At 45.9% G+C, this 14,531-nt stretch overlaps 1 protein-coding gene across 3 annotated transcripts in view; it reads left to right on the plus strand.

Moving 5' to 3' along the window:
* LOC138770041 (opioid-binding protein/cell adhesion molecule homolog) overlaps positions 1-14,531 on the plus strand; it is a 213,331-nt gene that overhangs the window by 186,527 nt on the left and 12,273 nt on the right. For all 3 annotated transcript variants that reach the window (XM_069948918.1, XM_069948919.1, XM_069948920.1), the window contains exon 3: positions 5,918-6,150. In XM_069948918.1, the coding sequence (XP_069805019.1) occupies positions 5,918-6,150 (233 nt within the window). The remainder of the gene's footprint in view (positions 1-5,917; positions 6,151-14,531) is intronic.

The raw sequence follows: 14,531 nt of genomic DNA on the forward strand, positions 1-14,531 counted from the left end.
CCCAGAGAGAGCCGCATGTAAAGGTGAACGATCCCTACTAACAAAATGTCGCCTGCCCCAGCCAGGGGTGGACTAGTTCTGGTCTCCTGCTGACTTCCAGGCAGCAGCCCCTGCTGGTTCAGTGTCCGCATCTGGACATGAATATAGTTACTTAGTTAATACGGTTGAAAAAAGACACATGTCCATCAAGTTCAACCAAGAAGGGGATGGATACAGGGAAGGGGGAAGGGTGATAGGTTCTATACATATGCATTTATATTATTTTGCTCTAAGAACTTGTCTAGCCCTCTTTTGAAGCCCTCTACTGTTTGTTGCTGTGACCAGATCCTGTGGTAGACTGTTCCACAGATTCACAGTTCTCATGGTAAAGAAGACTTGTCGCCTCCGGAGATTGAACCTTTTTTTCTCTAGGCGGAGGCAATGCCCCCTTGTCTCTCCAGGCGCAGGCACCGCCCCCTTGTCTCTCCAGTCGGAGGCAGTGCCCTCTTGTCCTTTGAGGGGGTTTTACCTGGAACATCTTTTCCCCATATCTCTTGTAGGGGCCATTTATATATTTAAATAAGTTAATCATATCTCCCCTTAAACGTCTCTTCTCCAGACTAAACAAATGTAATTCTTTTAATCTCTCCTCATAACTAAGATGCTCCATTCCCCTTATTAGTTTAGTTGCCCGTCTTTGTACCCTCTCCAGCTCTAGAACGTCCTTTTTATGAATCGGGTTCCAAAACTGGACGGCATACTCCAGATGGGGCCGCACCAAAGCTTTATAAAGCGGTAATATTATATCCCTGTCCCGTGAGTCCATGCCTGTTTTAATGCATGACAATATCCTGCTGGCCTTAGAAGCAGCTGACTGACATTGTGTGCTGTTCTGTAGTCTATTATCTACAAGTACACCCAGATCCTTCTCTATCAGTGACTCTCCCAGTGTAACTCCCCCCAGGACATATGATGCATGCGGGTTATTAGTACCCAGGTGCATAACTTTACATTTATCCACATTGAACCTCATTTGCCAAGTGGACGCCCAAACACTCAGTGTGTCTAAGTCATCCTGTAACATCTGCACATCTTCCATAGACTGTACTGTACTACAAAGCTTGGTGTCATCTGCAAAGATAGAAACATTGCTGTTAATTCCATTCTCAATATCATTAATAAACAAGTTAAACAGAAGAGGGCCCAGTACTGACCCTTGGGGTACACCACTTATTACCGGGGACCATTCGGAGTAGGAATCATTGACCACCACTCTCTGGGTACGATTATTAAGCCAGTTTTCAATCCAGTTACACATTAAATTTTCCAAACCATAGACTTTAACTTACCCATCAGACGTCCATGAGGAACTGTGTCAAACGCTTTAGCAAAATCCAGGTACACGATATCCACAGCTGCGCCCCCATCCAGGCTTCTACTCACCTCTTCGTAGAAACATATTAGGTTGGTTTGACAGCTTCTGTCCTTAGTAAAACCATGCTGGTTATCACCTATAATACTATTAGCAACTACATATTCCTGGATGTAGTCCCTTATAAGCCCCTCAAATAGTTTCCCCACAATGGACGTTAAGCTTACAGGTCTATAGTTACCTGGGGAAGTTCGAGAACCTTTTTTGAAGATCGGCATTACATTTGCCTTACGCCAGTCCCTCGGCACAATACCAGTAAGCAAAGAATCACAGAATATTTCATACAAGGGTAGAGAAATTACAGAACTGAGTTCCCTAAGAACTCTGGGGTGTAATCCATCAGGCCCTGGAGCTTTGGTTACATTGAGTTTGTTTAATTTATCTTGGACCATATCTATAGTAAACCAGTTCAGTACATTACATGTGTTAGCAGCACTGGCCCCACCCACCTCAGTACTGGCCCCACCCACAACAGCTCCATCCTCTTCTTTTGTATATACAGAACTGAAGAAGCCATTAAGTAACTCAGCTTTCTCCTGATCCCCAGTTATTAATTCCCCGTCGCCATTATTTAGGGGTCCAACATGCTCTGACCTTGGTTTTTTTTGCATTAATATATTTGAAGAATTTTTGGGGGTTTCTTTTGCTTTCTATAGCTACCTGCTTTTCATTGTGAATTTTTGCTGCTTTTATTACATTTTTAGAGGTTTTGTTGACTTCTTTGTAATGTTTAAATGCTACAGCTGACCCCTCTGATTTGTATTTTTTGAATGCCCCTTTTCTCTCATTTATAGCCCTTCTAACCTTGGTTGTAAGCCATGTGGGATTTGATTTTAACCTTTTATATTTGTTACTCATAGGAATATATTTGGCAATACAGTTATTTAATGTGGATTTAAGCTAAAAGTCACTATATTGTGGTCACTATTATTCAAGTGTTCATGGACAGTGACATCCCCAACCAGCTCAGCGTTGTTAGAAATAACCAGATCCAACAAGGCATCACTTCTAGTTGGCTCCTCCACAAACTGGCCCAGAAAATTATCCTGCAGGAGGTTAAGAAATTCCCTCCCCTTTGTGGTTTTAGCTGAACCGTGACCCCAATCTATATCTGGGTAGTTGAGGTCCCCCATTACCACTACTGTTCCCTCCCGGGCAGCCCGCTCTATTTGTCTATTCAACTGACCATCTATCCCCTTAGTAATGTTGGGGGGTCTATAGATTACACCAAGAATAATTTTTTCACTCTTTACCTCCTTCTGTAGTTCTACCCATAATGCTTCCACATCATCACAGTCATCGCCCACTATTGCATCTTTTACACTCACTTTAACCCCTTAAGGACAGAGCCAATTTCGATTTTTGCGTTTTAGTTTTTTCCTCCTTGTGCATCAAAGGCCATAGCACTTGCATTTTTCCACCTAGAAACCCACATGAGCCCTTATTTTTTGCGTCACTAATTGTACTTTGCAATGACAGGCTGAATTTTTGCATAAAGTACACTGCGAAACCAGAAAAAAATTCAAAGTGTGGTGAAATTTAAAAAAAACCGCATTTTGTTTATTTGGGGGAAATGTGTTTTTACGCCATTCGCCCTGGGGTAAAATTGACTTGTTATGCTTGTTCCTCAAGTCGTTACGATTAAAACGATATGTAACATGTATAACTTATATTGTATCGGATGGCCTGTAAAAAATTCAAACCATTGTCAACAAATATACGTCACTTAAAACCGCTCCATTCCCAGGCTTATAGCGCTTTTATCCTTTGGTCTATGGGGCTGTGTCAGGTGTCATTTTTTTGCGCCATGATGTGTTCTTTCTATCGGTACCTTGATTGCGCATATACAACATTTTGATCGCTTTTTATTACAATTTTTCTGGATTTGATGCGACCAAAAATGCGCAATTTTGCACTTTGGGATTTTTTGGCGCTTACGCCGTTCACCGTACGAGATCAGGAATGTGATTAATTAATAGTTCGGGAGATTACGCACGCGGCAATACCAAACATGTTTATTTATTTATTTGTTTACTTTTATTTATAACCTGGGAAAAGGGGGGTGATTCAGACTTTTATTAGGGGAGGGGGCTTTTTATTGACAACACTATATTTTTTTTTTTACACATATACTAGAAGCCCCCCTGGGGTTAGGGTTATTCCCCCTGGGATTAGGGTTATTCCCCCCTGCGGTTAGGGTTATTCCCCCTAGGGGACTTCTAGTATATACACTTTGATCTCTCATTGAGATCTCTGCAGCATAGATATGCTGCAGAGATCCATGAGATCGGCACTCGTTTGCTTTCGGCTGCTGCAGCCGGAAGTAAACAGGTGCCGAGCCGGGGACGGCGCCATCTTGGAGTGGTCCCCGGCCGGCTTCAGAAACGGAGATCGCTCCTCCGGGATAACATCCCGGAGGAGCGATCTCCGCCACTAGACACCAGGGAGACGCTGGATCCGGTAATCGGATGCAGCTGTCATGTTTGACAGCTGCATCTGATTACTGTATTAGCGGGCACGGCGATCGGACCGTGCCCGCTAATACCTACGGTCCCGGGCTACAAGCGGCACCCGGGACCGCCGCGGTTCAGAGCGGGGTCGCCGTGCGGCCCCGCTCTGAACGCCCTTACCGGCAATAGGGCGTACCTATACGCCCTTTGTCGTTAAGGGGTTAATATCACTTCTGACATAGACATACTCCTCCTCCCCTTCTGCCCACCCGGTCCCTTCTGATGAACAATGCAAATCCCTGAATATTGACAGCCCAGTCATGTGAGGAGTCCAGCCAAGTCTCAGTCACACCAACCACATCAATGGACTCCTCCAGAACCAAGGCCTCTAGCTCCCCCATCTTGCTGGCTAGACTTCTGGCATTAGTAACCATACATTTTATATTACCATCGAGTTTAACCGCTTCATTATAAGAAATAGGATTTATTACTGTGCTGTGGCTACAATCATCCTCACTGTTCATCCGCAACATATGGATCTCCCTATCCACTGCTCTTATCCTCCCCCCACAGGACCCTTCTCCTCCCTCCTCAATGTTCTGTCCCCTCTCTAACCTATCCGCCACTATATTACATACTACATTGTCCTCCCTCCACATCCCTAGTTTAAAAACCTCTCCACCCCTTCTAGGATTCTCTCCCCCAGCACAGCGGACCCCCTTCCATTAAGGTGCAAATTATCTACGGAAAACAGTTTGTACCCCAATGAAAAGTCAGCCCAGTGCTCTAAAAACCCAAACCCTTCTCCTCTACACCACGACTTGAGCCATGCATTTAACTCCCTAAGCTCCCGCTGTCTTTCCTGCGATGCGCATGGCACAGGCAGTATTCCAGAGAATATGAATGGTGGATAGAGATATTGGGTTCCAGTCTCATTATGGGCAGGAGGAATCTATAGATGGTGATGTGTCCTCTTCTCACATATGATCTGTCTGGTCTCTGAGTTCTCCTCTCTCTTGTTATAAGGGTTTCCTAGTTGAGAATCCTGAAGTGACCTGCTCAGATTAGGCACTGAAGTGGCAGAACATTTTGCTTGCGGGGCAGCGGCTGTGCGGCTTACTGACCACGAGTCGGAGTTTCCTCAATTTTCCGTCCTCTAATTCACTTCTGTCTCCACTTTGGGAAACATGCGGAGCTTAAGAGCAGGAGAGCTAATCCCGGCAAGAAAGAAAAGGCCATTACCTTGTTTTAAAAAACATTTGTGCTGCGAGAGTTGCAGACGAGCTTCAATGTGTGTTATTGAGTGGAACCTGCGCAGCCGGGGAGCGAGCTGTAAAGCCGGAGCCCGGAAAGTGCACCGCCTCGATCTGCTCCCGGAGCTTGTGTGCCGAGTGGAATAATCACGCTTCCAGCAGAGACTGTAACAGCTTCCAGAAGCTGAGCCCAGATCAATACCAAATGCCAAACCCATGGCACCGTGCTATGGAACAAGAGGGGTTAATGGTGGGCACTGGGGCTGATCTTTGCCCAGGGTCCCCCCCCAGGCAGGTGGTGGTGGTAGAATAAAATCAAAGTCCAATATGATTGAAGCAATGGGGGAGATTTAAGCAATGACTCAGCTGCCATGTTCCAGAAGGAAAGGGAAGATGTGTGTCTGAGCCCCGTAGGCTGCAGATGTCGCCAAGTGGTTACAATACCGTATAGCGTCAGTATAAGGTCTCCTAGTAAAGATCTGTGTAGTCAATCATGCGTTTCGTAAAAAAATAAGTACAAGGCATTACCATAGAGCAGAGATCAAAAACCTACAGTCCTCCAGCTGTTGTAAAACTACAATTCCCATCATGCTTAAGCTTTGGCTGTCCAGGCATGATGGGAGTTGTCATTTTGCAGTACTGGAGGGCCGAAGGTTCCCCATCCCTGCCTTAGAGGGTGCAGCTTGTCGATTGCTATAATGTGAGAGTGATTATCGGTAAGGGATCTGCAAACCCCGTATGTGGTGTTCAGTATACTGAAGAGCTCTATATTTACCGAAGTCTCCTCTCCCTTCTCTCTGCAGGTGCACGGTGGATAACAGAGTGACCCGCGTAGCCTGGCTGAACCGCAGCACCATCTTATACACCGGCAACGACAAGTGGTCCATAGACCCCCGGGTGGTACTTGTTGCCAACACCAAGAGCCAGTACAGTATTGAGATCCAGAATGTGGACATTTATGATGAGGGACCCTATACCTGCTCCGTGCAGACAGACAATCACCCCAAAACCTCCCGAGTGCACCTCATTGTACAAGGTAAGCCGGGCGCCCAGCATTGGATGGTCAGTCTGGAAGAGGCAGGGACCTTGTTACTAGGTGCTCGGAATTGGCACAGATTTGTGGTCTGGTATTGTGCATTAGCTAATGTGGTGGAGGTCCTCCTGTGTCTGTCCAGGGCTGGCGTTATATTCTGCAGGGGGAGCTTAGTGTGTAAGCTCATGCATGCGAGCAGGGACCTCACTCCTCTTGTATGGATAACTATATGTATATCTCTGTAATGTCTGATTTCTGTCTATGTATGTACCCCAGAATTGTAAAGTGCCGCGGAATCTGTTGGCGCTATATAAATAAAAATTATTATTATATTATTATTATATCCGGATGAGATGACCGTCCCTAAAGCTGTTACGTTCACAACAGACTTATAGGGGTTATACAGCGTTAGAAAAACATGGCCACTTCCAGAGACGGCACCATTCTTGTCTCCAGTTTGGGTGGAGGTTTTGTAACTCGGTTCCATTGAAGTGAATGGAGCCTAACTGCAAACCACACCTGACCTGGAGACAAGAGCGTTGCTGTCTCTGGAAGAGGCCATGTTTTTCCAACACTGAATTTTAATGAGGCAACTATTACTATTGAATTCTCTCATAATTTGTGCCAAGATACTGTCTTACTTGACTTGCATCGCATTTATTATGTGTTTTGTTTTTTTTTTGCCTTGTATAAAAAAGGGACATAGCATCAGTGAAAAAGGGGGCATTGCCAAAATGCACCAAAAATGAGCACACAAGTCTGGTGTAAGGCGAATAGCTTGTCTGCCTAGAAGGCAGTCTATGGATACAGTAAATCTGGGGCATTTGTAGACTGTCTACATTGGCCATACACCCTCAATATCACTTCCCATCACCTATATGGGAACCAGATCACTGATCTCAGGGAGACCAGCCAAAGATAACACTGTTGGCAGCAGGCTAAAGTGCTCAGTGCAGTGAAACCTAGGTGCATTGCTCCCTGGGACATATGAATATGCAAAAAAAAAAAGAGCCCATGGAGCCTCATTTAAGAGACTCCAAATACAGGACAAGCTAGATATCCCTCCGGGAAGGACCCAGCTGAGGGGTGGCTCCTGTAGGGAAACCACCAAAACCACCATATTAAGTGGCTCTATAAGTCAATGTAATGAGAAGGGAAAAAACAAGGCCAGTCATCCATCCACTGACAGCTGTTTTAAGGTATTGCCCCTCATCAGTGTGGAGCAGGATTCTGGCTAGGTGGGAGTAATGCCTAGTAGAGCCATAAGAGAAACAGATCACTGATCTCAGGGAGACCAGCCAAACGATAACACTGCCGGCTGCTAGTGAAAGCGCTCAATGCAGAGAAATCTTTGGCTGGGTTCTTCCGGGAAGGGATATCTGGCTAGTCCTGTGTTTTGAGACTCTTAAATGAGGCTCCACAGGCTCTTTTTTTGTGTGTCACCTACATAGCATCCAGGTAGAGGGTAAGGGCAGTGACCTGCAGGGGGCATCGCTCCAGCCTGTTCTTGCATACAGGGATGTTGTATGGACTTGTCTGCTGTGACCTCAGTCACTTGTATTTGTTTCCTCGACCTCCATGATGTCACTTTCCTTCACGCTCCACAATCTTATGAGCAGAGAAATCTGTTTACGAGCATGAAATGCTTCATCTCCCTTCATCACAGAGTCCAGAAAGAGCCTCATAAATCCTCAAACTACAACCCGAGAGGGATATGTCACGTCTTGCTTTCTTCCTTCACTCTATATCTGTGTGCAGAGGGCAGGAATAGAGAGATGAGGATGGGGAGCACAGTGTCCCCACTATAGACCATTGTGTGTCCTGTCAGATCCCCCACAACCGTGCAGAATCTGGAGGATACAGACAGCAGATGAAATTGTGTATTGGGACATGAAAAAAAATAAAATAAAAAAAGAGCTCAATATTACTGTACTGAAAGAGTAGTAGATGCTTGGAACAAACTTCCAGCGGATGTGGTATGTAAATCTACAATAACTGAATGTACCTGCCTGGTATATACATATATGTATCCTAAGATAATGAGATATGGTGTCACTGACGATCACGAGTCGCCCCCTATGGTCCAGTGACAAGGGATGACACCCTGGCAGATATCGCTGTGTATTAGGGTCATCGATCAGCCAGCAAACAAGCAAAAACCGAATTCTGACTACTGAAATTCTAACTAAAAGGAATCGACTGACGGTCCTAATAATCTTTTGATCTGATGGACCGAATAATCTTTTGTTGTAATAGGTCATGTTAATAGGCAACGATCAGCCGACATGTACGATGTCAGCTGATTGTTATCTTAAAACGTGACTTATCACAACGATAACACTAGCGATGGTCTGCTTGTCGTTGCTCCATGCAGTAAGGAGCAGCGGGCAGCAGACCGGCAGTCTCTTCAATGGGCCACCTGGACAATCTAAGGGTCGGGGTAACCCCTCTCGCTGACCCGCTCAATGCCTGTGCCTGTGATAGCACAGACAGGCAGCAGGGAACGAGGAGCACTGATATGACAGGTTCGGCGCTTGCTTGATCCTCAGTATCAGGCCATGTAAAAAGGGAACTTAAGGTGGCAAATACACCTTTAATGTCTGAGAGTTATCTCTCCCATCCTCCTCATACACAGGAACGTTTGGCTGTGTTTTCTATGGGGAGCAGAGGGTTAAGCCACAGCCCAAAGAGCTCTGGCAGGAGCTTATCTCTCACAGAACAAAGGGGTCAGGCAATGAATTTCTATCACGATGACCCCTATCTCCACCGACGTCAGCTGTTAAGCGAGCCCCATATAACACCAAAACTTCAAGGTGTATGGGGGCGTTTACATCTCCATGTGTAATGCAGTATTGCTGCCGATGGCTGATTAAAGTAAGGGGCCACACAAATAATTCTATCATGATCATAAAGCCGTGTAATAGGACCTGTAACCGAGCGCCAATCAAGAACATCTTACTTACAGTGGGGCTCTGGCCGGGTAATATGGTCTTTACTAGATGATCGCGTGTTGTGATTTGTGCCCTTTGGATTGAGTGAGTGGGGTATATGGGAAATTGGGCAGAAGTGGTCAGTAAGTAGGATAGGGTGACAGAACATTGTGAATGGGGGGGGGGGGTCTGGGGGGATTCTTTAGGTTAGATGAGAGACTGTTGGGGAAAGAATAGGACTAATAAGAGATTAGTGGAGCCGGTGGTGGATGAGGAATCCGTGGCCCCCCCTGATTTCTTCTCTGAAAGAAATTTTGGTGGGATAATAATAGGTTACAAGTCCTACCTTCTGGTTGTACATCACGGTGACAAATGACGGCATTTATACGACTTTGCTGAGCTTGATTTAATCGCAGCTGTAATTATCTATGTCCTATTTATTACACTGGGTAATTCCCAGCTAATGATGCAGAGATGTCAGGCTCCAGAAAGGAAATGAATGTATCAGGCAAGCCTCTCGCTGTATGGAAGAGCGACGCTCAGCTCCAGATCACTGTGTGCAGGAGCCACGCTCGGCTCAAGGTCACTGTGTGCAGGAGCTACGCTCGGCTCCAGGTCACTGTGTGCAGGAGCTACGCTCGGCTCCAGGTCACTGTGTGCAGGAGCTACGCTCGGCTCCAGGTCACTGTGTGCAGGAGCCACGCTCGCTCCAGATCACTGTGTGCAGGAGAGACGCTCGGCTCCAGATCACTGTGTGCGAGAGAGATGCTCTGCTCCAGATCACTGTATGCAGGAGAAACGCTCGGCTCCAGATCACTGTGTGCAGGAGAGATGCTCTGCTCCAGATCACTGTGTGCTGGAGAAACGCTCGGCTCCAGATCACTGTGTGCGAGAGAGATGCTCTGCTCCAGATCACTGTATGCAGGAGAAACGCTCGGCTCCAGATCACTGTGTGCAGGAGAGATGCTCTGCTCCAGATCACTGTGTGCTGGAGAAACGCTCGGCTCCAGATCACTGTGTGCGAGAGAGATGCTCTGCTCCAGATCACTGTATGCAGGAGAGATGCTCTGCTCCAGGTCACTGTATGCAGGAGAGACGCTCGGCTCCAGATCACTGTACGCAGGAGAGACGCTCGGCTCCAGGTCACTGTATGCAGGAGAGACGCTCGGCTCCAGGTCACTGTACGCAGGAGAGACGCTCGGCTCCAGGTCACTGTTTGCAGGAGAGACGCTCGGCTCCAGATCACTGTACGCAGGAGAGACGCTCGGCTCCAGGTCACTGTACGCAGGAGAGACGCTCGGCTCCAGGTCACTGTACGCAGGAGAGACGCTCGGCTCCAGGTCACTGTACGCAGGAGAGACGGCTCGGCTCCAGGTCACTGTACGCAGGAGAGACGCTCGGCTCCAGATCACTGTGTGCAGGAGAGACGCTCGGCTCCAGATCACTGTGTGCTGGAGAGACGCTCGGCTCCAGATCACTGTGTGCAGGAGAGACGCTCGGCTCCAGATCACTGTGTGCTGGATAGACGCTCGGCTCCAGATCACTGTACGCAGGAGAGACGCTCGGCTCCAGATCACTGTGTGCAGGAGAGACGCTCGGCTCCAGATCACTGTATGCAGGAGAGACGCTCGGCTCCAGATCACTGTATGCAGGAGCCACGCTCGGCCCCAGACTCCAGATCACTGTGTAGAGGAGCAACACTCTGTTCTTGATTCCAAATCAATGGGGGGGGGGGAGATTAAAAGTATTTTTCTGTGTTATAGAAGCACAGACTGATATATGAAGGGTACAACATGTGTCTTTAAAGTGTCACTGTCGTTATAACTTCAAATCAAAATCAACAGATGGTAATAATAATAATAATACATTTATTTGTATAGCGCCAACAGATTCCGCAGCACTTTTTTTCTATGCATACAGTACAGAAGTACATAATACACAGTTAAATAATTAGAATAAATAAAAATACAAAGTATAAACGAGACCTGCTTGTTGGCGCTTACAGACTACAACTTGGAATGACACGAGGCATAAGTGCTTCATTTGTCCAAGGTCCAGCCATTGTACATAGATGTGATATACAGCAAGTCTGCAATTTACATTCATTATTTTTATTGCTGTTATCATGCTGTAAAACAAAGCTGTACTTACCAGAAATCCAGGTCCAGTCTCCTGAAGGCAGATTGTCTGTCTGACTTGTGCTGGTTGAAAAAAACAAACTAAACACAGGAATTCCGGTGAGTACAGAGAGTCACGGCTAAATGTGTCCATCAATCACATGACTGCCTTCTCTCTGTGAGCGCTCAGATGACCTGGGATACACAGGACTTCCTGTTTTCTAACGGTTTCCTGTTTTTTTGATTAAAAAAAATGTCAGAGAAAAAAAGCAAGTGCTGTGTTCTCCATGAAAACTAAAAAAAAATGAATGTAAATTGCAAACTTGCTTTATATCATATCTACTGTACTATTGATTTAGATTTTGAAAGTTAAAACGACAGGTACACTTTAACCTAACAGAGTCAACAGTTTGGATGGTCAATTGCAGATGACAGATTCACTTTAAAAATGGTTATCTGTGCCTTAAAAAAAACCTCCCTAAAATTGGCTGCATTCACTTTGGTGTAGAGATGAGGAACCTTCGGCCCTCCAGCTGTTGCAGAACTACAATTCCTATAATGCCTGGACGGCCAAAGCTAAAGGAAATTATGGTTTTGCAACAGCTGGAGGCCGAAGGTTCCCTACCCCTGCAATACCACACACAGAGGATAAGAGTGGCGCTGTTTCTGGAAGAAAGCAGCTATGTTATTTCTAATCCTGTATTGTCCCCCTTAACCATGATGCTAAATTAGCCCAAATAGTTACAGCTTGGTGCAGGTGCATTGCCAGATGTGGCAGGACATTGGCTAATGCGAGAAGATGTAGCATGACAATTGTTGTTGTGGTGGCTGTTGTATTGTAATATAGTGTGTGTATATATATATATATATATATGTATAATATAATATGTATATTAAAATATTTTGTGAACTCAGATGAAAGTGAAGACTATATATACATTCATGTTCTAGAGAGCAACAGTCTAACTTTACTCTTGGTCGGTGAGGGTTACCTAACACCCCCTGCTTCCCCTTAGCACAGTCTCTTTTTACATCGCCACTTCCGCTGTTGCTGCCCAGGATGACTACGTTTGGGTTTGTGTCTAGACCAAAGGTTACTTTCTTAGCCCTGGACTTGAGCATGCTTTATGGCTGTATCCATGTTTTCCCGGACTTTCTAGTGTTGCATCCAACCTCTTCAGCCACCGGTATTCAAAAACTGATTGATCGGCGTTGTGCTCATTATGCTTTTTTATGGAACCGCACTGATCCTGAAGACGGGGACCCAATAGCCAATAGTCCCGGGCACTGCTGGATGCCCTCCATTTACTATGCCAAACACTTCCCTATGGGTGGTGAGCGCTCCATTCATTGTGGGGAGTATTGCGGCCCCATTCTTTCGATTGGTGGAGGTCCCAGTGGTTGAAGCCCCAGTGATAAACGTGTTGCCTATGGATAGGATATAACAAGCAGAGATGGGAATAACACTTAAATTGCACTGTATGTTCTCTGCTTGTTCCCCTCTAGTAGCTGAAGTCCTTACATTGGCTTATATTACATATTAATGCCATGAGTTTCTGTTGTACAGTGTGGCTTCGCCTTATATCTATAGATACCAGTGCTATACATACTCACCCTGTGGAGCTGCAGGCCTTCAGTATCCAATGTCGCTTGTATGCTGGGCTACAAGAGTGCCTTGTGTGCTTGTGGCTACAAGAGCGTGGAACCAATAGTCACTACAATGCAACATTGTATAACTGTGGTCGTTCATTACAGTCACTCGCAGTTAAAGGGTTAGGCTCAGCCCCCAGTGGCCAGGTGCTGATGCCGGCCCTGCCACCCCCTTTGATCATCAGGTAATGCCCCCTGAGGCAGACACTTTAAGTTCCCTCATGGTAGAATTGCCCTGAGTATTTCACTATTCTATCTATTTAATGGGTTTTCCCTTCTGAGCTTGTCATCCCCTACCTGCAGGACAGTAGATAAGCCATTTGCTGGGGGTTCTACCTCTCCTGCGGGTACCCACCCATCTCCTCGAAATGGGGACACAAGCTTCCAGCAATAAATAGAGCCCCCCAATGAGAACGAATTGAGCTCCATCCTCACTGGTGCGCTGATCGTTCTATTCATTGCAGGGCATTTGTGTCCCCATTCTTACGATCAGTGGGGGTCTCAGCAGTCAGGCCCTCAGCGATCAGCTTGTTATCTCTTATCCCTCAAATATGACAAAAAAAAATGACAACTTTGTTTAATGTGCAAAACCTGATTTTGTATAAAAATGTTCAGACTTTTTTTACCTTCTGCATTGTGTGTGTGTGTGTGTGTGTGTGTGTGTGTGATTGACAGATTCATCTTAAAACCCATGGCGGTAAATTCCCTGAGTGAGATTTCTTTTTATATTGGTGGATGGGAATACTTTTGACCTTCTTCAACAATTTGGGTAAAATATCTGTAAATGCAGCAATGCTTTATTGGTTAGTTTACTACTTTTTGAAGTTTGTATAAGTTTACCAGTGATCTATTTTGGACTCAAAGGTCCTTAGTCATATACACTGGCAGCAGATTGGATATAGGATTATAGTTTTATGGATTGCTGCTGGTTTTTATAAATATCATCTTCTAAAAGTACAAGATTTTATTGGACCTCCTGCTCTATGGTGGTTAAGCAATGCACTCCGCTATGTGGACCCTGACGGGGGCTATAGAAGTCTGTATGCGGGGGGCATTCTTATTATGGAGCATGAGCAACACTCAGTCAAGATGACTGTACGAGGACCGTAATTTCCTTGACTCCAGATCACCATACTAGAGACATAATTGCCCGACTCCAGAATACTGTATGAAGAACGCAATCGCCCAACTCCAGATCACTGTACAAGGAACTAATTGCCCGACTCCAGATCGCTGCACAAGGAATGTAATGGCTTGACTCCAGATCACTGTACTAGAAACATAATCGCCCGACTCCAGATCACCGTACTAGAAACATAATCGCCCGACTCCAGATCACCGTACTAGAAACATAATCGCCCGACTCCAGATCACTACACGAGGAACGTAATTACCTTTACTCCGGATCACTGCACGAGGAACGAAATCGCCCAACTCCAGATCACTGTATGAGGAATGTAATGGCCGACTCCAGATCACTGTATGAGGAATGTAATGGCCGACTCCAGATCACTGTATGAGGAATGTAATGGCCGACTCCAGATCACTGTATCAGGAATAAAAGCCTCACTTTTTTTTTAATAACCATCAGTAAGATACAACATCTTGCTCATTGGTGACACTATTCTGTCCTGGTGCCCATATCACAATGCCGCCCACACCCAGGCTGCCCCTGTAGAGGAGGTCC

Source organism: Dendropsophus ebraccatus, chromosome 12 (genome assembly GCF_027789765.1).
Source record: "Dendropsophus ebraccatus isolate aDenEbr1 chromosome 12, aDenEbr1.pat, whole genome shotgun sequence".
Classification (NCBI taxonomy): Eukaryota; Metazoa; Chordata; class Amphibia; order Anura; family Hylidae; genus Dendropsophus; species Dendropsophus ebraccatus.